Below are 21,859 nucleotides of genomic sequence, written 5' to 3'. Positions count from 1 at the left end.
GTCAATTAAAGGTGGTGTTTGGATCGTAGAGGAAAGCTAAAGAAGGGTAAAAGTAAGAGTACTCTAGGTTGGGTTTTTTTTTGGTTTTTTTATTTTTATTTTTCTCTTTTTTTAAGAATACTTTGTCTATTTAAAATGGAAACTTCATTAACCAAGTGGGGATAGGACCACCCCCAAAAAAATCAGCAAAGAGTTTGAAGCATTCAGATAGAAGATATTGCCTTGAATTATATCATCTTTAAAGGTTCCCTAGAGAAAAGATTCTTTAAGGAACTCTAATTTGTTATAGCTTTAGCTCACAGAACTAGTGTGATCCTGTTTCAACTGAGTTTAAAGGGGGCAACAATGGCTGCTCCAGAAGAGAATCCACTTCCAAAGGTCTTAGAAGAAAGAAAAATACATTTTTGTGTCTGTGGGCCAAGTTGGGAGAGCAAATTTTTATGCTGGAAGATAGACATATAGATGAAATTTTTATATTTATAATATTTATAATTTTCACACATATGAAATTTTTATATTTTTACATAAGGTTACATATATATTCCATTTGCATTTGTATTCTTATACTAAAATATCTACTTTAATGATTATAAGTTTGTCAGTTAAAATGCCACTGCTTTTAATTCACAAAATATTTACAGCTGGCCATACTTAAAAAGTAGACATGAGGAGACAGATTTCTAACCTTTATTTCCAAATCTGTATAGTGCTTTGAAGTTCACAACTATATTCACACGCATTATCCATACTCATTAAACAGCTGTTATCATCTCCATTTTACAGATGGAAAAACTGAATCAAAGAGGTGAAGTGACTTATCCAAGGTCACATACAGTGAGTGAAAGCAAAGCTGGTGTTGGAATTCATTAATTCATTGTGTCACATTGTCTGTTTCCAGCACTGTACTAATCCCTAGAAATAGCGAGATAAATTTAAGAAGCTTGTCCCCTTTACTTTTTCAGACCTCTCCCTCCCGACCTCTGTGACTAAGAGCTGCCCAGGGCAGAACCTTCACGCTGCCCAGAATTCCCATCCCCCAGCTGTTGGCCTTGACAGTCCTCATACCTCTGGAATGCATAGGTCAAAGCTCAAGGTTCTAAAAAATACAAGTACAAAACTAGTTCCCATGGAGGTTTCTTCTTCCCTAAGATTTCTGCTTTGTAAACCAGAAGGAAGCATTTGAAATTTGATCACTGGGGAGCCAGGCAAGCTAACAGGCCCAAGAAAGCGGGTCCCCCTCAGTCCTGCAGGATAGAGATGAGTCCTCAGGACAGAGAACTGGGCAGTACTTCCTAATGGGGACTGTCCCTTAAAAATGATGGAATAGGCAATACATTAGGAATTTAAGCTTCTGATTACTGTATTTCAGTTATTTCTGCCACTCCATTACCAAGGAAAATTGAACACAGCATCAGGCTTCTTGGAAAGACAGTGTCATTCATCATCAGGGAGCATCTGCATGCTCGGTGCCATGCTGCGTGCTGTGAGCAGTGCAGAACCCCCATAACAGGCCTCTACTGAGCACTTCTGCGCGCCTGTGGGCACCGCCTCATGTAAGCTACAAACAGCTCGATGGGGCGGTGAGCGAACAAGCTAATTAACTTGACCATGAAAGTGCTCCGTTACTGGCCCAGCGAGAGTTCAGACCTGAGCAGTCTAACTGCAGAGCCCATACACTGACCCTTCAGCAATACTGCATCCCCGGAGTTCAGTGAGTTTACTGAGCATTTGGAGAGATGACACGAAAACACAAACAAGCACTGTGTACAAATGCCATTGTCTGGTTATGCAAACTAAGAGCTCAGATCCACTAACATGTGGATCTGGTCAGGGGCCACACAAGCTCCATCACAACTCTGCCCTTGTACCTGGAAGCTAGCCATGGTCAATACCTAATGAATGGGCATGGCTGTATGCCAATAAAACTTTATTTACAAACACGGGTGGCATGCTGGATTTCGTCTCTGAGCCATAGTTTGCTGACCCCTTATGAAGAGGGTATATGCCATAGTTTCTTAAAGGAGAACCAGTTCAGGCAGGAGCCGTTGGAAGGAGCTTCGGGACTGCCTAGTTTAGCCTTGAAGAAAAATTCGAGGTGGGCTTAGGAGAGCCTATGAGCCTGGCCCTGCCCGCTCCTGCTCAGTGCCCTCTGGCCAAGCTGGCATATTTTTCTAGGCTTTGATTCCACCAAACTTATTCCTACTCTAGAGCCTTCTCCCTGGCGGATCCTTCTGCCTGGCAGTTCTCCCCCGAGCTCTCCTCAAGGCAGTTACGGTTTCTGAAATTATCTGGTTCATTTATTGGTGTACTTGTTTATTATCTATCTCCTCCTGCTCTCCTTCTAGAACGTAAGCTCGGTAACGTGGGATCAGCATTTGCACTGTTCACTGCTGTGTGTTCCTGGCACTCAGGCAATGCCTGGAAAATAAACAAGCAAAAAAATACTTGCAAGAGTAAAGGAAAAGGGGAGAGAGGCAAGAGAGAGAAAGGGAGGGAGGCTTAGGAATGTAAGCACGCCTCTTTAAGTTGTGTTCAATTTTCCCTTTTCCTGTGACTGAATAGACCGTGGCTGTCATTGGAACGGGCCACCGCTCAGTGCCCATGACTCTGTTTCAATTCATAAAACACCCTCACCCTGTCATTAGAGAATGATAGCACTGGTTACAGCCTTTCCGCGGTCAGAGGCAGGCCTTCTGTACTTCGGAATGACGACATGTGGTTTAAGCTATAGACTGGCTATACCTGAAATAGAAAAATGCACACTAATCCTCATTTTATCAAAAATAAAGCTCCCTGTTGGAGCTTTAATGCTTAAACATATGCATTCAAAAGCAAAAGATCCTCTGTTTCTCTAACCCAGAACTATTGTTCAACCTAACCTTTATTACATTCATGTTATTATTGGGTCTTGTTGGATCCAGCCACTCCCTAACCTGGTGCAGACAGACATGCAGGGCAGCTGGCTAGCCTGTCATCATCAGGTGACCAGGCTGCTTTTCTATCTGCTCCAGCTTCCTTCTCTTACCAAGACTTTCATCTCTTCAAACCAGTAGGACAAGTAATAATGAAGTCTTTCTCAGACAGCTGCAAGATTAATTTTTTTTATTTCCCTAAATCTCAACTGAAGCAGAAGGACACAGTAGCCTTTGACTAGATCACAATAGCAACTGCAGCCATGAGTCTCCTTTCTTTTCAATCAAAGGGGGATAGCATCTCATGCTCTGTGCACCTTACAAACTTGTATGTTTTCTTTAAAAACTATGTACCCGACCATTGTCTTCCCTTTTACTTTAGAGTTTAAGAGATTCAGAATAAAAACTGAGGCACAATTATAGCAATTTTGCTGGCCCTTAAACTTCAGCAACAGTATTTTTCTTCTCCAAGGTCTTGATTTTCTGTTTCTTTACATTTTTCCTAGAACTGATTTCTGCATTTTTATATGCAATCTTGTTCTAGGCTATCTTTAAGTGTATAAATAATATATCAATTTTTAAATTCCATTTCAATGTAAGTCACTTACATAGAACTTTTTAGCTGCTGTTATTTGAAAACTATGTTTAATTGAAAAATATACAGATTAAGTACTATGCAGCTGGTTCCCTTCTCAGTGATCACAAGTCCAAGTTTCTACCATAAACTGTTTTGGGGGAAAAACACCTAACAGAAATTTGCCATGTTTTGTTTCATAAGCGATATGAGCTAATAAGTCTGTCATTAGTCTCTGACGTGTTCTAGAGAGTAATGCCTATGAACTGTGCATCAGTACTGAGAAACGGCAATGTCGTATGCATCATCTATGACCCTCAGCTGTACTAACTTAATTTGTAAAATGTAATTTCTAAGCCAATAATGAGGTTCTGAACATGATCATATCTTTGCAGTGAGTCATCTGCCAATTGAAGGAAAACAAGACTGTTCTCGACATTTATAATTTTCCTAAGAATCTTTCTTGTTGCTATGGTGACACTGATGCTTTTTAGCTAAAAAAGTAAAAACTCTACATTGTTACTACCATAATTTAATAAATGCCAAATGCATCAGATGTGATGGGTTACGAAGGTGTCACAGGACCATAATTATTCGGTTCCATAAGTACTACTGATCAAAGCCTAGAGAGATAGCATCAAATAGTGTCAGCAGCAAGGCCCCAGGAGCTGCTGGTTTGGAACCCCACCCTTCAGAGCTGGGACTTTGGGCCAGTTACATAACCTCAGTCTCCTTATTTGGAGATAATAATAATACTGGAGATAAAATGGAGATAATAATAATACTACCCTTCAGCTATGTGGGTCCAATGAGTTAACATTTATAAAACATTTAGAACAGTGCCTGCACATAGAAAGCATGATTTAAGTATTTGTTTAATAAAGTAAACAAACTGCACAGTGAAACTTAATCAAACTTTATTAGTACTTTTCAAGATTAGAATCTATAAACAACTGTTTCCAGGTCCATGAATAGTAGCAACTCTTCAATCTGATGTTTCTAGACATAAGCTTTCAAATTATATAGACAAATTTATAATTTAAGGGACAAAAAATAGTGTGGTGGGTTTTTTTTTAGTGGAACATCTATTCTCTCTTCTTAGAACCTATAACATTTAGAAATCGATGTATATAACGTGTATGTAACATTGTAGACAATTTTTTTAACACATAAAGGTTAAGATTCATATGTTGGGAATAAGTAAATTCTGATCTTTGACGTTAAACCAAAATGCTTTAAATCCCAGTGCTGCCATTTAGTAGCTATGCATTCTTTGGCAAATTTCTTAAGCTATCTGAGCTCCTTCTTCTCATCTGAGAAATGCAGAAAAATGCACCGAGTTGTGGTGTTGGTGAAATAAGATCCTATAAACAAATTGTTTAGCATAGTTAAATGTTAGTGGTGAAACACTGTATTATCTAATGGATAATCAGTAAGTGGTTAGCATCAAAATATTAAATACCTTTTTAACTTCTCATTGAAAATTGGACCAGTTTCATTCATGGCACCGTATCTTAAACTTGCTAACATGCTGACTTGGAACTGTTCTCAAATTTATTTATACTTTGTCTTCTCATCTCTGCTATAAGCATGTTGAGGGCAAGAACCAGACTCTCCCATCTTTTTAAATTAAGCCCTGTGCACTGTGAGCCGTTACTCCTTAATGTGTATGGAGAGTGGTAATTATGCATTTCTTTTACCAAGTGGAGTAGGAATGAGAACCTAGGTTGAGTCCATGTTGAAGTGCAAAGTCTAAGAGGAACTGAAGAAAAGTCACAAGGAAGCTCTCTATGGTATAGTGTAGTGCTCTGCTGAACACAAAGGAAATGGCTGTGGAAAGGAAAACAAGCAATTTACTGAAAACATTATCTTGTGTGGGACCTACAATTAGGGACATAGACTAGGATCCAGCAAGGCAAGAGGAAAAGAAAAACTCGGATAAGTACAGTAGTAGCTATGTCAGGTAAGTACAGAAACTCTTTAAGAGGTCGTGGTTGTGGTTGTGGTCGTGGTGGTGTGTGTGTGCGCGCGTGTGTAGAAGTCAAGAATAATTTAAAATAAGAGAATGCCACTAGCTTTCATGAGGAGATCATCGGTAACCTTTGAAGTGTGCTTTAAGCAGACCTATGGATGCTGAATCCAAATTAAGAGGGTTCAGAAAGAACAAATGATTGGGAAGCCAATGCAGATGGTATAGACCACTGGTTTAGGAAGAAGAAAGATTGGATACAAGATAGTAGAGAAGGAGGGTTCAGCGAAGGTGTCAACAAAACAAAAGATTTTTGAATTTTAAATGACAATTGAATACAAAAAAATTGAAAAACTCTAATTAAACCAATCTCCTTGCCTGGCCAGTATGGCTCAGCAGTTGAGCATTGACCTATGATCCAGGAGATCGCAGTTCGATTCCCGGTCAGGGCACATGCCCGGGTTGCGGGCTCAAGCCCCAGTAGGGGATGTGCAGGCTGCAGCCGATCAATGACTCTCATCATTGATGTCTCTCTCTCACACACTCTCCCTTCCTCTCTCCGAAATCAATAAAAAAAAATTTTTAATTGATCTCCTTTCCAATGGCATTCTTATGTCTGCCTCAATTATCCTCAGCATGAAAACTGAGAAGTACAAGTAAACCAAAACCAAGGATTTTCATTTTTTCTAATACACAGGTTGTTTTAAAGATTGAGACATGGCTTTTTATGTATTTCAAATATTTTCAAACCAATTACAGTAAAACACCATTATTGAAAAGTTAATTTCTAAAGTTTTAGGGTCATAGCCCCAAAAAAGAAAAGAAAAATATTGGGTTTAATAAAAAATGAATCATCTGTTTTATATCTGAATAGGTTCCTCAAGATGAATGGACAGGGTATACCCCTCGAGGTAAAGACGATGAAATTCCATGCCGAAGAATGCGGAGTGGCAGCTATATTAAAGCCATGGGAGATGAAGACAGTGGTGACTCGGACACAAGTCCCAAGCCTTCGCCCAAAGTTGCTGCACGAAGAGAAAGCTATCTCAAGGCCACTCAGCCATCCCTCACAGAACTCACCACACTCAAGTAAGTGTTTCTAACACTATCCTTCTGGTGGTCCAGCTAGGATCAGATTGTGTGACTCCTAGAGTAGATGGGACAGCAAACATTCCACTCATGGAGCAGTGTGATGCATTGACTGGTCTATTGATTCACATTGGGTTTGACTTATATATATCCCTGTGCTTTCAAAGACGTGGGAATCCAGGTATACTCTGCGTAGATCGTAAACTGAACCCCCAGCCTCCAAGACGAAGAGTTTGAAATAAGCCAGAGTAGCTTCTGAAAGAAATTAAGATTTCTGGTCAATGAGAAAATCCGTGTATCCCAACTCTTGGGCATTTGTTTCACCACTAAATCTATGCAGGATCTCTTCCTGAAAATACCCTTGAGTTTTTTCAGATAATTGTGTAATATAATAGGTCAGATTATCTTGGAGAAGCTTATCACCCATGTTTTAAAATGGGGCGATATGTGAAGGTTTTTGATACACATTTTTAAATTTGGTCACTCAATATATGTTATATTTTGTAAGACCTTAAAATTATTTTGTTTGAAAAATATGATAATAAGTAATACTTACCTCCACCTGTGCTATTTGTGAACAGAGAAGAGGTCTACAAAATAAACTACTGAAATTAATTCTTTTAAGCAAGGCCATATTTGATTTTTAATTTTATTTGTGGAGAGTAAATTAGAGCTTGGAACACAGCATCACATAGCTCATCATTTGGACCTGAAAAATATATTACAGATAATTCATGTTTGTTAAGGGCCTTTGATTACATATTCTGAGGAAATACATATAACTATTCATGCATTTATGTTACACTACAAAATAGGATATTAAAAGACATAATAAATAAAACATAAAAACACCAAAGCCATCAGTATAAAGGAAAACAAACTAGTATCCTAGAACACTGAAAAGTAGCTGACTATTCTATGATGGAAATTTATTTAAAAAGCAAATTAGGCCCGGCCGGGCGTGGCTTGGCGGTTAAGCGTCGACCTAGGATCCAGGCGATCCGGGTTCGATTCCCGGTCAGGGCACATGCCCGGGTTGTGGGCTGCAGCCGATCAATGACCCTCTCATCATTGATGTTTCTGTCTCTCTCTCTCCCTCTCCTTTCCTCTCTCTGAGATCAATAAAGATATGTTTAAAAAAAAAAAAAAAGCAAATTAGCCCGGCCGGGTGTGGCTCAGCGGTTGAGCGTTGACCTAGGATCCAGGAGATCGGGGTTTGAGTCCTGGTCAGGGCACATGCCCGGGTTGTGGGCTTAATCCCCAGTCGGGGACATGCAGGAGGCAGCCGATCAATGACTCTCTCATGATTGATGTTCCTCTCTCTCTCCCCCTCCTTTCCTCTGTCTGAAATCAATATATACATTTAAAATAATAATAATAATAGTAACAATAATAATAATAGGCAAATTACATTAGATTTTAAGGAAGTGGACAGAGAGGGTCCCCTCATCATTCTTTTTTCAAGGGATCATGTGAAACCACTATGGATTATTTCAATAAAAAAACTAATAACCAATGACATTAGTAAACCATGCCAAGAAAGGAAGTTCATCTTCGTTTCCTTTGTCTTCCAGTTGCCTCTTCTTTGCCTTTATTTCTGCATGCCTTATATCCTAGGCTGCCATAACAAAGTACTACGACCTAGGTGGCTTGAAACAATAGAAATTTATCATCTCACAGTTCTGAAAACTAGAAGTTTGAAATCAAGGTGTCAGCAGGGCCACACGCTTTCTGAAACCTGTAGAGTACAATCCTCTCTTGCCTCTTCCTAGCTTCTGGTTGTAACCTGCTATCCTTGGCATTCCTTGGCTTGTAGCTGCAGCACTTTTGATCTCTGCCTCTGTCATCATGTGGTTGTCTTCTTATGACACCACTGACATTGGATTAGGACCCTCCCTAGTGACCTTATCTTAACTTGATTAAACCTACAAAGACCCTATTTCCAAGTAAGATCACATTCACAGGTATTGGGAGTCAGGACTTTGACATATCTATATGGGGAACACAATTCAACCCATAACACTGCCACACAAGGTAGAAATTGATCATGGAAATGAAAAATGGAAACAGGTATTCATTGTACTTTGGCACAGCTCCCAGAAGCTCAAAAAATTAAATATACACAGTATGAGAAGAACTGGATATGTAATAAAGGCAGTGGGCCAAGGTGGTATGACATGAGGGTAGCTCAGGACCCTTCTGACAAATATTTTCTATGGACTTTAAAGTATCTCTCCACTAGAGACAATAATAGTCACAGCCATGGCATTGACATCTTCCAAAAAATGCAAAAGAGGGAATATTTTGGGTAAGAAAGTCACTTGGACCTTCAGGAGCTCAGTTTCCTCATATGAACACCAAGTAGCGGGATTCTGCAATCTCCAGAATCCCATCCATCTCCTTAGTATCCCATTAGTTTACCTATCGGGGTGCATTTGTCAAATCAGCTGAAAGACACTTTGGGTCTTGGGTGTTGAGATACAGTGATTGCTGCTGTTCACAGTGGTACCCAGGGATCCAGGTATGAAGAATTCAGAAAGGAGCAGAGCCATAAGGAAGGGGAGGAGAGTGCTCTGAGGAGGCCAAGGAGAGGGTTGTGTGCAGAAGCCATGTTCACAATTGTCCCTTGGAGCTGCTCTCCTCAGAGTTTCAGGGCTGGGAGGAATCTGCTCTGAAGTCACTGGAATTTTTTTTTTCACTTTGCCTTCCACATAATATCTTCTTTTAATGCCCTGGACCCTAATTTTACAGCCATCAATATTTCTTTCACTGCTCACAAGCTTTAAGAGCGAAAAGAGAACAACACACAGATAGTGGCTAAGCTGATGAGGGTCAGCACTTCAGATAGTGAAATTCGTCATTGAGCAGAGTGTGAGAGTTAGTGACTTCTAGTTTCTTCCTCTAAACATATGGAAATTCAAAATGATAGCCAGTTTACTAGGGGACACGTCTTATATTGAAAAACTTTCTCTTGACCTAAGGTGGGGTTTTACCAAACCCCCGTTGTGCCCCCCCCTTATCTTAAGCAGGCAAGACATCTGACCATTCTAATAGGTCTTTCTTTTCTGTGCTACCACCCCATTCCCCAGACGTATTTCTCATAGTTCTGCTTGTCTCCATTCATTTCTTCCTCTCCTGCTTTAGGAGTTCCATCTCTCATTACAGTCTACATATTAAGCTTCCATCATTCTCAAATACATACGATTGTTAGTGATTTCTAGTGTTACAGGCTTCAAGGAGGCACATAAGAAGAGAAGGGAAATACACTATGAAGGCAAAAATTGAGACATGACATCACTCATAATTAATGCTGTCTTTTATTCCTTGATGATGTTTTGACTGGAGATAATTACTTTTCTAGAAGTTTGAAGCATTTGGTTCCTCATGAGAAAAAAGATCTCCATATTCTGGAATTCTAGCTCCCCAAAAAAGAAACTATATTTTTGTTCCTACTGCTCTGACATTTAAGTCAATTTTTTTCTCCTTCCTCCTCAGCAATTCACAGCTTTAGGGATGAATCATAGCCATGAACCAAGGTACCTAAAATTAGCCAAGTGAGATTGAGGCAACATTTTGTTTGAGGCTTTCAACTCCCATCTTCTCTCAGAAATGTTGGAGAGAACGTACTCCTACACTGTCTTGCATTGTTTTTCTCTTTTCCTTTCCCTTTGTTATTTTCCAAAAGCATCTTGAGGGTTTATTTATGAGGATGGGTTCATCAGCTACTTAATGTTATTGTGTCTTTAGATATGTAGGGCCTAAGGTCAGTTGCACATTCTAGAGTCAGAGGTAGTCTTGGGACAGTGAACTCCATCTTTTTGGTGTAAAACTCCTGTAGCTACCCTCTGAGGACCAGTATTTCTTTCACTCCCCTCTCTTCTTCCACAGCTGGTAATAAATCCCTTCACCTCACCACTGGCCTTTCTTCTTCCTTTGCTATCAGCTAACAATAAACTTGAAATGACATATCACTCTAGAATATTATTATTTTCAAAAATAATTCCTAAACGGCTAGTAGTAAATTCTCAGGCAAGTAGGGGAGAGATTTAGGGCCAGAGTTCCCTCAAAGCATGTCACCACCACCTGGCTCTGATAAAGGATTTAAGTCTTTCACTTGGATTTGCTATAATACGCAGTTTATTCGGGAATTGAGTCTACTGCCTGCTACCATGATTAGTTAAAGCCATGTCCAAATCCCATCTGGGACTTTTTCAATATATTGTGAAAAGGAAGAACTTTTAAAAATAACACTTGTGAGCTGTCATTTTAAAGATTCTAAAGTTAAATACAAATATCCGTTAATCCAAGGCAAATAACACATTAAAACCTCTTCATACTTCTTTATCCCTTCATCCAAGCATGAAGAAAAAATTTCTCCTGGAAGAAATAGTCTCTAACATCACAGGCTTGTAAACTCCTCGGAAATCGGCAAAAAGGCCCCCAGGCTTCTGTGCCTGTTTGGCTCTGGAGAGGACCAATCAGTGCACCTAACAATTTTTATGAAGTGTCTAACAAAAGGCTTCAGGAATGCTTATTTTCAGTCTAAATGCCTTGAAGGCAGATAGTTTTTCATTTTCAGGATGGTTAATTATCTTTATCTCACATGCTGGCCTCTTGCTATATAACTGCTCTATAGAAAAGCCTGTTTGGGAAGGAAACCTGTATGGATTAAACTGTCCCTACAATGATCATGACCTCAGAGAGGAGAAAATCTGCTTGTGTGTCTTTGAGGGAGGTGAAAAAAAGGAGGAAAATTCAGATCGTTTTAGAGAGAAGGAAACATAAAAGAGAGAAATAAGTTTGACTGAGGTTCTGAGTGCCTGAGTGCTAACTGCTGTATATTCCCTTCCTTTTTCCACTTAATCACCACAACTCTATACATGAGATTTGCCTCACTTTATAAGGAAGGAACCCCACGTCTCAGTGAGATTAAATAGCTTGTCCAAGGTTACATATGAACTAAATGCCAGAGCTAAGATTCGAGCCCAGGTGCTGAAAGCAGGAAGGATAGAAGGCTGAATGGAATGATGACTTACCAAGCCTGCAGAGGCGAGAGGTATAAAGGGGTTAAAATGGAAAAGAAAGGGAAGATCAACTGAGTATGGACAACTGAGAAGCGGTGCCCAAGAAAAAGAACCAGTCGAAGCAGGTTCTGAAAACACAGAGTAGATTTTAGGGGGATGTCAGAAGCTGCAGTGAGGTAAGTTCTGATCTGAAAGTGCAAGCAGGCAGACAAGCAGCTAAAACAGGAAGGACCTTGAGAACCTCTTTACCCAGTTTGACCCAGTCTTGGCCCAGTCTTGACCTGGGGTGAAGGAAAGAATGACCGAATGACCAAAGGATGAGAGATAAAGGAGACATTAGCTGACAGAGGTCACAGGGAGAAATGATAGCCTCTCAGAGCCTGGGTTCAGTTTGGTTGAGACTATTGACATAGCAGATCAGGAACCTGTATCTGTTCCGTGGCTGGACAGTGTGCACCCTGAGCTTTCTTCAGATGACCTGGCTGTGTGTGATTCTATAAACAAGGCCCTAAAGATAGTGGAGAGATGGAAGCAGAAGACCCCAAAAGAGGGGCCTGGAAACTAAGAGTCCTCAGTCCCCTTAGGTAGTGCTGATTGAAAATGCTACCCACTGTCCTGCCAGGGAGACTTCTGTTTGCAAAGAGCCTTAAAATTCCTTACTTTGCCACCTGTCTGCTAGTTACCATTCCTTCAATTTAATCTCTATGTTTCCTGTTAAAGTTCAGACAACCAGGTAAAAGAGAATACCCTAATTACAATCAGAAAATGTATTCATGTGATCACTCACTCATTTACTCATGTAACAAACATTCAGTACCTTTAATATTGAAGTATTGTGAAATATACCTTGGTTTCAATAACATTATTAAATGGTTTACTAAAATCTGGTTTTCCAGGGTCAACTGAAGTAAATATATACACATATATACATATATACGTTTTTATATTTATATATCTATATTTTAGAGTATAGCAGGTCTTCGAATTATGTTGCTTCATTCAATGTCATTTGATTATAACGTTGAGGAGATGCCGTAGGAACTTAACCCTTGTTTATATCAATGAGCCTACGGTAAAATTGGTTTCATTATACATCACTTAAAGTTACAGAATCTATCAATGATGTTAAGTGAGAACTTACTGTGTATATATTCTAACACCTGAAATAGCAAAAGCAGACACTATATAGAAGAAAGAAACTTAAAATCCAGAGGCCGGTGGTATTAAAGTTGATCATTTTGTTCAGAATTTTTTCTGCTCAGAAAAAATCCACTTTATCTGGCATGGGGAGGGTTTTTTCCTTTTCTTAATTTCAGGTTACTATTTTGTCAGCATAGTTCAGGCCACTAGCTTTGCTTTTGTTTTGTATCACTGAACGGATGTTCCTCATGCGCCTCGGGGGGCAGCACACTGTGCAGGAATGAGAAGCTATTTGAAAGGGAAGCCGAGGCAGGAGCTGCCTCTAATCCCTTTTGGAAGCAGGCTGGGTATAAGTCATAAATAAATGCACCTTTACAGAAGTTACACACAGAATAGTAAAACCGTGGGCATTCCTTACATAAAACAGGAGGAACTGAGATCAAAGCTGTAGGCTGCCCGGCCGGGCGTGGCTCAGCAGTTGAGCATCGACCTGGGAACCAGGAGATCGTGGTTCGATTCCTGGTCAGGACACATGCCCGGGTTGTGGGCTTGATCCCCATTAGGGGATGTACAGGGGATAGCTGATCAATGACAACTCTCTCACCATTGATGTTTCTATCTCTCCCTCTCCCTTCTTCTCTCTGAAATAAATAAAAACATATTTTTTTAAAAAAAACAACAACAAAAAACTGTAGGCTGAGGAATTTAGGTTAGCTGTGAGGAAAAACTTCTGACCACAAAGTTATAATAAATTAATTTGTGAATTTTGAGAGAAACTTTCCCAGGCATCTTTTAAAACAACCTGAACTATATTTCTGTACGAGCTCTTATAATCCTTCTCGAAGACTTGGGTAGAAGGGAAAAAAATACCTGTATGAGATTGTTCCAGGCCATGGAAAAATAAGTCCAGCATCAGCCCAGCACTGTATTCTTATCATGTACGCCGATCTGATATTTTTAATCTAAGCATGCAGGAAAATGAGATTTCAAGGCACCCAAATAATTCACTGTTCCTGAAGTACATCACTTCTCTTCCTGACTCTTTCACTTCTGTGAACCAAATTACCAGTTTCCTAGATTCAGTCTTGAAACACTGCAGCTCACCTCTCACTTCTTCAAGCTATAGGGCTTCACTCTGAGATCTTCTCTTTTGCTGTCCCCTTACAGGGATTCTATGCTTAAATCAAATGGAACTACTAATTGTTCTTAGGACCTACTTTGCTGACTTTAAGACTGTGCTAACCAGGATAGGCTAGATTGCTCTGGGAGTGAAAACGATCCCCAAGTCAGAGGCTTCTAACAAAAATGTATCTCTTGCTCATGCTACATGCCCATCTTGGGTCAGGAGGGAACTCTGCTCTCCAAGGTCACCAAGGACAAGGTACGGATACACCTCATCAACAAAGGCTCCCAAAGCCAAGGCAGGGCAAGTGCACAGGGTCTTAACGCTTCTACTTGCAAGTGGGACAAGTCACTTCCATTCCCATTTTATGGGCAAAAACGAGTGGCATGGCAATGTGTCTCTTCAAAGAGGGCAGAGAAGGCAATCTCACCATGTGCTCAGGACATGGATACATTAAACACTATCTGGCAAGTAGCAACAATGACTACCAAAGTTTATCTTCTGGACATCAAATATTTGGCTTACCCTCTTTCCTGCAAGCAAAACATATTTGTGCCCCACCACCGCCATCAAAGGGAGGAAAACCAAGAACTCTGTCCTGGTCCTATCTTCATCTCAGTGTTTATGGTCTGTGGGTGAGGTGTGATAGTCTGTGCAGCAGGGAATGATACACTATAACATCAACATCTGGTCAAGACATCTGGCTCCTCCATCGACAGCTGGCTCCTCTGCATCTAGAGACCTGAGACTCACCAAGACAAACCATCTTCTTCCCACACACCCAGTATATAATGGCAGCAGGACAAAGACAAATATACACAATAAACACTCCCACTCAAAATCAAAAACATGGGAGACAACGGTAGTCACTGGGCCATAACAGTGTTGCAATCCCGCTGGGTAAATGTTGAGGCTTTCTACCCAGGGAGGGAATGTTCCTTGATGAGGCTGCAATTCTTCTCCCTGGAGCAACTCCTTGTTCATTGTTCTCATGTGTCCTCGCTCCCTGCTCTGGGAGAATCTTCCATTTCTGTCACCCTCCTTGACCACATTCAAAGCACACATCAGGCCAAGTGTGCTCTTTGGAGCCCAAGAGACACTTTAGGACTGATCTTATCATCGTGTCTTTTAATCTAGGCTTATAGTTCTTTGTCAGTGCAGCTCTCTGAGGACTGTAGTCAGCTTATCTATTGATTCCAATGAATTCTACGTAATAGTCATCACACTCACAGAGCCTTCTAGAAACAATGATCATTTTTCTCTGTGTTCCTTCCTACCTGCATGCCTCTCTGTTTCTCATATATGCTCAGCTTATCAACTTATTAGCTGCTTTCCTCTGAGTCATTTATCTGATCAAAAGAATTGTCTTAAATGTCTCTTCATTCTAAGTCATCTGACTCCATTTGCAGGTTTGAACAATGGGGTGAGGTGGCCATATCCTTGATTTGAACCTTGCCTCAAGGGGTAGTTTCCATCCTGTCTTCAGCACTCAAAGGCCTTCTCAGGTTTTTTACAACGGGGTTGAAACCAGTTGTCTTTTCCAATGCTGCAGATCCACCAATGTCCAGCCTCTCCTTATTTCCTCTTATTTCTACTTGCAATCTAACCAGCTCTTTTCTGAGTTTCTTTCAAACTGCGAAACGCTGTTGAAGGCTACCAACAGCAACCAACATATGCTATTAACATTGTGTTTTGCAACTACTTTCCCTAGAATTACAAGTTCATCTGTTACATCATCTACCTTCCAAGTTGTTGTAAACAAGAGTGATTCACCTCTGCAGAACAGGTTTCCAGCCTCTGATAACCATTACCTTGCTGCCTGCTATCATACCCTGAAACCACAGCCACATATTTTAGGGTATTTATTGTTGTTATCACATGACTACCCCATTTCTGGTACCAGTTTATGTACTAGCTAGGATACGATAGTTACACAGCTAATAAACAATCCTCAAACCTCAAAAGTTTGTTTATTGCTCACAATGTGTGTTCATCGTGAACTGGCAGGAGGCTGTGCTCATTGTAAGTATCTGAGACTCAGAACAAAGGAAACAGGTGCTTCCATGGTTACTGAATCAGAAAAAGGGAATGTGGTGAACTGAGCACTATTTCCTGGAAGTGGTACACATCGCTTGTGCTCACATTTCATTGCTAGAGCCATCCACAAGGCCACACTCATTTCAAAGACACAGAAAAGTGCAATAGTACCGTGTGCCCAGAATATGGAGCACACGGTAGTATTGTTGTATTTGGCAAGCAGCGGCAATAGCACTCAAGGCCCTTGCTTACGCTGCCCTGCCCTGCGCCCCTGAAATGCCACCTCCTATTCGTTTATTCAGTCAACAAATACTTCCTATAGCATGTTGCTCAAGAGCGCAGGCTCCACGAGGTGAGGTTACCTGCGTTCAAAATCATAGCTCTGTTACTTCTAGATGTGTTACTGTGGGAAAATCACTTAACCGTCCGGGGCCTCAATTTCCTCATCAGTTATCGGGGATGATAATATTTCCTACCTCAAGAGCCGTTGTGAAGATTCAATAAGATAACTATGTGAACACGGTGAGTGCCTAGCACGTGGTGAGTGCGCCATACATGTTGGCTATTAAAACAATTTTTTGGCCACCTACTCTGTGCTAAGCTTTGGGGTAAATTAGTAGTGAGAAGAGTAGGAAAAAGGTCTTTATTCTTTTCAATCTTCCCCTCAAATTTAACCAATCCCTGTTAGCTGTTGTTCCTTCCTCCTCAGAACCTTCGAAGCATGTGTTGAAACATTTCTCAGGGTAGCTGAACCTTCTCACACACTTTTCTACTGTCTCTGTCTCTCATGTCGAAGGGGGTTCAAACTCTACCCGAAGTAACGTTTATGAAGCACTTGGCCCAGCCCTGGGGAGATACTGAACGAACCCTAACTCACCGTTACACAATTTCTGTATGCCTGAAGTGCCTCAAACAGTAGCTTCTCAGAGTAGCTTTAACCTGGAGATGTTGAATTAAACTGTCACCACAGACCCGCTTGGCACCCTTTGGCTGTGTCTGTCCTCGCTCAGACTCTTTACCTCCCTCTGCTTCTGAATCCGTGGTTCTCTGAAAAGCTCCCTCTTGCTTCTCAACCCTCCTTGGCGTTGCCAGCGCACCTGCAGAAGCAGAGCTCAGTCTGGCAGGTACACGTTAGCGTGTTAAAAATATCTGTGCAGCCGTCCCTCGTGTTCTCATCCACTCTGAACATTGGCATGCTTCCCCCCGTTCGTCTGGGGAATACCTGTGCTTTCTAGTCCTCTGAGGAGGGGGTGGCTGTAAGAAACCAGCACTGCCTAGTCCTTTTGGAATTGGAGGAGCGTCCCCTTGATGATCACATTACCACTTATCACTCTTTCAAACTTATGTGTGAACCCAACGAATTAAATCAATGGGGAGGAAATATGTGACTATCCAACCTGATAGCTAGTATTATTTTAATTTTCTTCCAAGCCTATTTTTCAAGGTAAATCATTGCAAATAAGAGTGTATCAGGTGTTTTCAGTGCATCTCATTTGACCCAGTGGTCTCAGAAGGAATTTAGAATTGAAATTAACCAACACTTTATAGATAAACCAGAGTTTTAAATGGTTCTCAGTATCCTGAGGTAGAGCCAGGCTCGGGACTGGGTCTTAAGCTCCAGCTTTCTGCTTTCCACTCCAACTTTCTCCCTCCCACTGCCTCATGGAACTGTGGGGACTGCTTCCTGAACAAGACTGTCTTCACCATCTGGACATCGTTTCTGACTTCCAGCTCAGAATCTTCTTTTAGTTCTTTGAACCACTTCTCTCTCACAGAAAAAGCAGAGCTGAGAGCTCTAGGCATAGATCCAGGTTACCAACTGCATATGGAACTGCCTCCAGCTCAGTAGTATCATCCCTGTGCCAGATTTCAAGAGAGATGGACACTCTGCTGTGGGCACAGGCACCTGAGAAGACTGGACGAACCTGAGAACTCATGTCTGGAGAGCCTGAAATGAAAGAGCCAAGACAGGACCACTTTATTTTGTTGTTTCCCTTGTCTCTTTCCATTCAGTGAAGAAAGGTTGTGTTGAAGTTTTAGAGTGAGAGAAGCTAGAGGTTACAACCACTGGTCATGTTCATAAGCCTGAGACTAAGCTCTTCCTCACTAAAAAGAACCACTCACCAGCATCGGCTGGGTCCAGTTGGCCATTAAGAGCCAACAGTGCACATCCCTTCCCAGCTTCACACTTGGTTTTGTCACCCTGGTAGCTTGATATTGGCCACGATGGGAATATTTACATCAATGAAATCAACAAACCCTACCAGTCAAAGATTTTTCCTCCCAAAGAGCCAGTTTTTAAACATGTATCTGTATGCCACTGAGCACTGTCTTTGTGTAGCCCTTCTTTAGATATAAGATGAAAAAAAATCTTAGAAGCAAAACCAGAAAGAACCTTAGAGATGATTCCAACCCTGTGATATTACAAATGAGGAGGTGGCAGCCAAGAGAAGAGCAATGACTTGCTTAAACTATTCAGCAAGTTTTAGGACCCAGGTTGACTACTCTCAACCAAGAATTCTTTCCAGAGAAATCAAAGTTTTTATGTTGCTACATTCCCTGAGGGAAACAAGAGAAATAAAAGGCTCTGTCTCAAATTCACATACATGATTAAGTGCCACCAAGAGTGCCGAAAACAATTGTGTACAATTATTTGTACATTTCAAAATAATATTATGTATGTTACCTTAGATTAAAAGTGCTATAATTGTTCATAAAGTTGAAAAGTTATTATGAAGTAGAAATATCAAGGGATGGCTTCATAAAAGAGAAAGAATACAACTTGGAATTTGAATAATTCCTTAGAGTAAAAAACTAGGGAGGAGGAACATGTGTGGATATGAAAAAACCAAGCTGACTGATACATGAGAGGCATTTAAAAATGAGAAATGTCCCTAGAAAAATAGTGAAGACTTTTATTAGCAAAAGCCTTAAATATCCAGTGAATTAGTTTTGTTTGAATCCAGTTAATGACAGGGCATCGTTGGCAATGGAGAAGGGGAATAGAATGATGTCGTGTTGTTTTAGAAAGATGGCCTGCATAGTATGGAGTGAGAGGGCCAATTACAAGAGAGCTTTTTCCCCATTTAGGTGAAAGTATATTTTATATTATTTACATGGATACCTACGTCTGAATGGATGTTTTCTGACCTTTCAGTAGTCATTCTCTCTGTAGGAAGACTTTATGGCTAATTTTTGCTTTCTTTATTGTGCTTTTCTCTCTGCCTCTGTGTGTGTGTGTGTGTGTGTGTTTCTTGTATTTGTTTTGTTAGAGTTATTTAATTTTAACCAAAAAAGAAATATATCGAAGAATAACGATGACTAACACCTAGAAACACTCGTGATATGCCAGTACATATTATAATTATAATGGTACCTGTAAGACAGAGATTATTACTATCTTGCCTATACAGTGTGAAAATTAGGACACGTGAAGTTCATTGACTTGCCAAAGGTCACAAAGTTAGAAGTAACACAGTCAGGATTTGAATCCAGAACCCATACTACTAACCACTATGTTCTACTGCCTCTGGATGTGATAGAGACAATTGGAGTCAGAGAGTTTGAAATCAAGTAAGTGATTCCAGAGTAGGTTGCAGTCATCCCAGCATGAAATGGTAGCAGTGTAGACTAGGGTGATATCGGAAAGGGCTGATATGCAATTACACTGATAAATTAAGATACCAAGAATCAAAAGCCAACCGTGAATGAATGCATCATACCCCTTGTTGTTGTTTTCTCTTGTTTGTTGTGGCGATACCCTACACCACAACAAACGCCATATGTACATGGGTCTCCTTTCTGTTTAGGACAAATGGGAAGATTTCCTTTTTTATTATAATAAAAATAATACTCAAATTCCAATAGCACCAAAGAGTATTTAATATGTAAAAGTCCTTCTCCCTCTCCAATCCCTTTTCCCCCTCCTTAGAGGTGAAAAATTTAACCATTACTTGTGTATCTTTTCAGAAATGTTCTATGCACATATTTTATGCATATGTTATATATACACATATCTATACTTTCTTTACACATTCTGTTCTACAATTTGCTCTTTTCATTTAAAATTATATCTTAAAACATTGTTTTATATAATTTCATGTAGATTAACATTTTTAAAAATTATCTTCAACAATTGCAAAGCATTCCATTGTGTACATATACAATAATTTGTGTAACCATTTCTCTCTTTGGATGGGGAATATTCTTCATGCAAAGCTATGAAGGCAAAAAGGCTTAGTTTATATGGAAACAGATATTTACAACATATCAAAATTGTCATTGTATTATAAATCTTACATAATAGTACAGAAATAAGCTAGGAACTTTAAAGTAATTTCAATAAACATAGAGGTTTAGGACCTCAAAGCCCTCAATCATTTGAAGAGAATAAAAATGAAGCAAAAAGCATGATATAAAGTGAAATACATTCCTAGTCGCCAAAATCAAAAGGTATATAATTACAAAGCCTCCCATTTCAGTTTCTCGGAATCAGGGTTGGGTTCTAAGACTGCCACTCGGGTTGACTATAAACAATCTCCCATCAGGAAAATAAACTAGGGCCATTGCAAAAATAAGTGGACTTTTTTTTTTTTTTTTTAATTTATAGTCATGGTAATATTAGATCGCAGCTAGAAATTTCCACCTTATTTTCATTTTTTAATATTTTGAAACTGGCTGAGCTCTTTAGAAGGTAGGTTATGATCATCCTTCCTATTCACCTTTCACTGGCTGACTTAAAAAAAAAAAAATTATCTTGGGCAGATGAAATTCCTAGTATTAGCAGGAGAAAGAAGTGACCCTGGGGAAAAAGAAAATCTTAGGTTTTTTTGTTTTGTTGTTTTCCCAAAATAAGGTAAATGCATTAAATGCCTGTACTACTCGACCCCCTTGACCTGCCCTGAGTTTATTTATGTAGTTGCCCATAGCAACCACCCACATTTAAGTAGCTGAGCGGAGTGTTGTGAAAAACAGCTTGATGGGCCTCTGTTGGACTTCTATGACCATTTCCTGTGCCCTGGAGATAACTATATTAAAACTAAACGATCATTTAAATATATTAATGTTTTTTGTGCTCCTTTACTTAAAAAACAAACAAACAAAAAACCCTCTACTTTTTAAATAGCATGATAAAATCCTGAAAATATAACAGTTGTCCTTCAAATCTGCTGGCCACCCTCGATACTGTGAGAGAGGAACTAATTTCAGGAACCAGAGGAATGCTGTAAAGAATCTCCAGCTACAGGGACAGCCCATTGGCCACCCTCTCCATCTCCCCAACAGCCGCTTGTCCAAGGCCCACCAGTGATAATCAGATCCCAGCCCTGCTGAGGGAGAGGCAGCCCGAAATACCCGGAAAGCAGACCTGAGTGCACATCTGCTCTTTACCACTTTGCAACCTTAGACAAGTTACTTAACTTCTCTGAATGTAGTGTTTTGTGTGTGTGTGTTTTCACTTTTAAAATGGTTCTAATTATCTCTAATTAAATAAATATTGTGAGAATTAAATGAGCTAACAAATGTTAAGCACCTAATCTGGAATGTTTTATTCAGCTCTTAGCCTAATGGCTGAGCATTTGTGACTCACTGGTCTATAGCATGCTCATGGGTCAAGCTCAGATTACACATTTCAGCTTCCTCCCAGGATCTCTTGGATGGGCAGCCACTCAGTGCATGCTCCCTATATTCTAGGCTCCTCAAGAGAACACACTAGTTGAATCCTTCCAGTGGAGTGATGTGACTGTTAGAAACACTGTTCCTATGTAGTCGTTATGAGAGTGTTCCATTTTAATTTATTTTATTTTATTTTTTATTGAACTTATTGGGGTGAAATTGGTTAATACAGTTTTCAGGTAGGCCTTGCTGAGGCAAGTATTCCATTTTTAAAAGTTCATCATTTATATCTCATTTAATCATTACATAGCCCCTTTCTATTTAGGAGAATCCATTCCATCAGTTACAGGTCAGGAACAGAACTGGGGCTTAGCTGAG

General features: G+C 40.1%; 1 protein-coding gene across 14 annotated transcripts in view; it reads left to right on the top strand.

Moving 5' to 3' along the window:
- The window catches only part of DLGAP1 (DLG associated protein 1), a gene marked incomplete at its 5' end in the record, with an annotated part of 591,758 nt that overhangs the window by 412,155 nt on the left and 157,744 nt on the right, over nt 1-21,859 (top strand). For all 14 annotated transcript variants that reach the window (XM_081149669.1, XM_081149663.1, XM_081149671.1 and 11 more), the window contains one exon: nt 6,330-6,544. In XM_081149669.1, coding sequence (XP_081005795.1) covers nt 6,330-6,544 — 215 coding nt within the window. The remainder of the gene's footprint in view (nt 1-6,329; nt 6,545-21,859) is intronic.

The sequence above is a fragment of the Miniopterus schreibersii genome, assembly GCF_964146895.1.
Source record: "Miniopterus schreibersii genome assembly, chromosome: 10".
NCBI lineage: Eukaryota > Metazoa > Chordata > Mammalia > Chiroptera > Miniopteridae > Miniopterus > Miniopterus schreibersii.
Note: the sequence above shows the minus strand (reverse complement) of the source record. Positions and strands in the feature narration are given on the sequence as shown.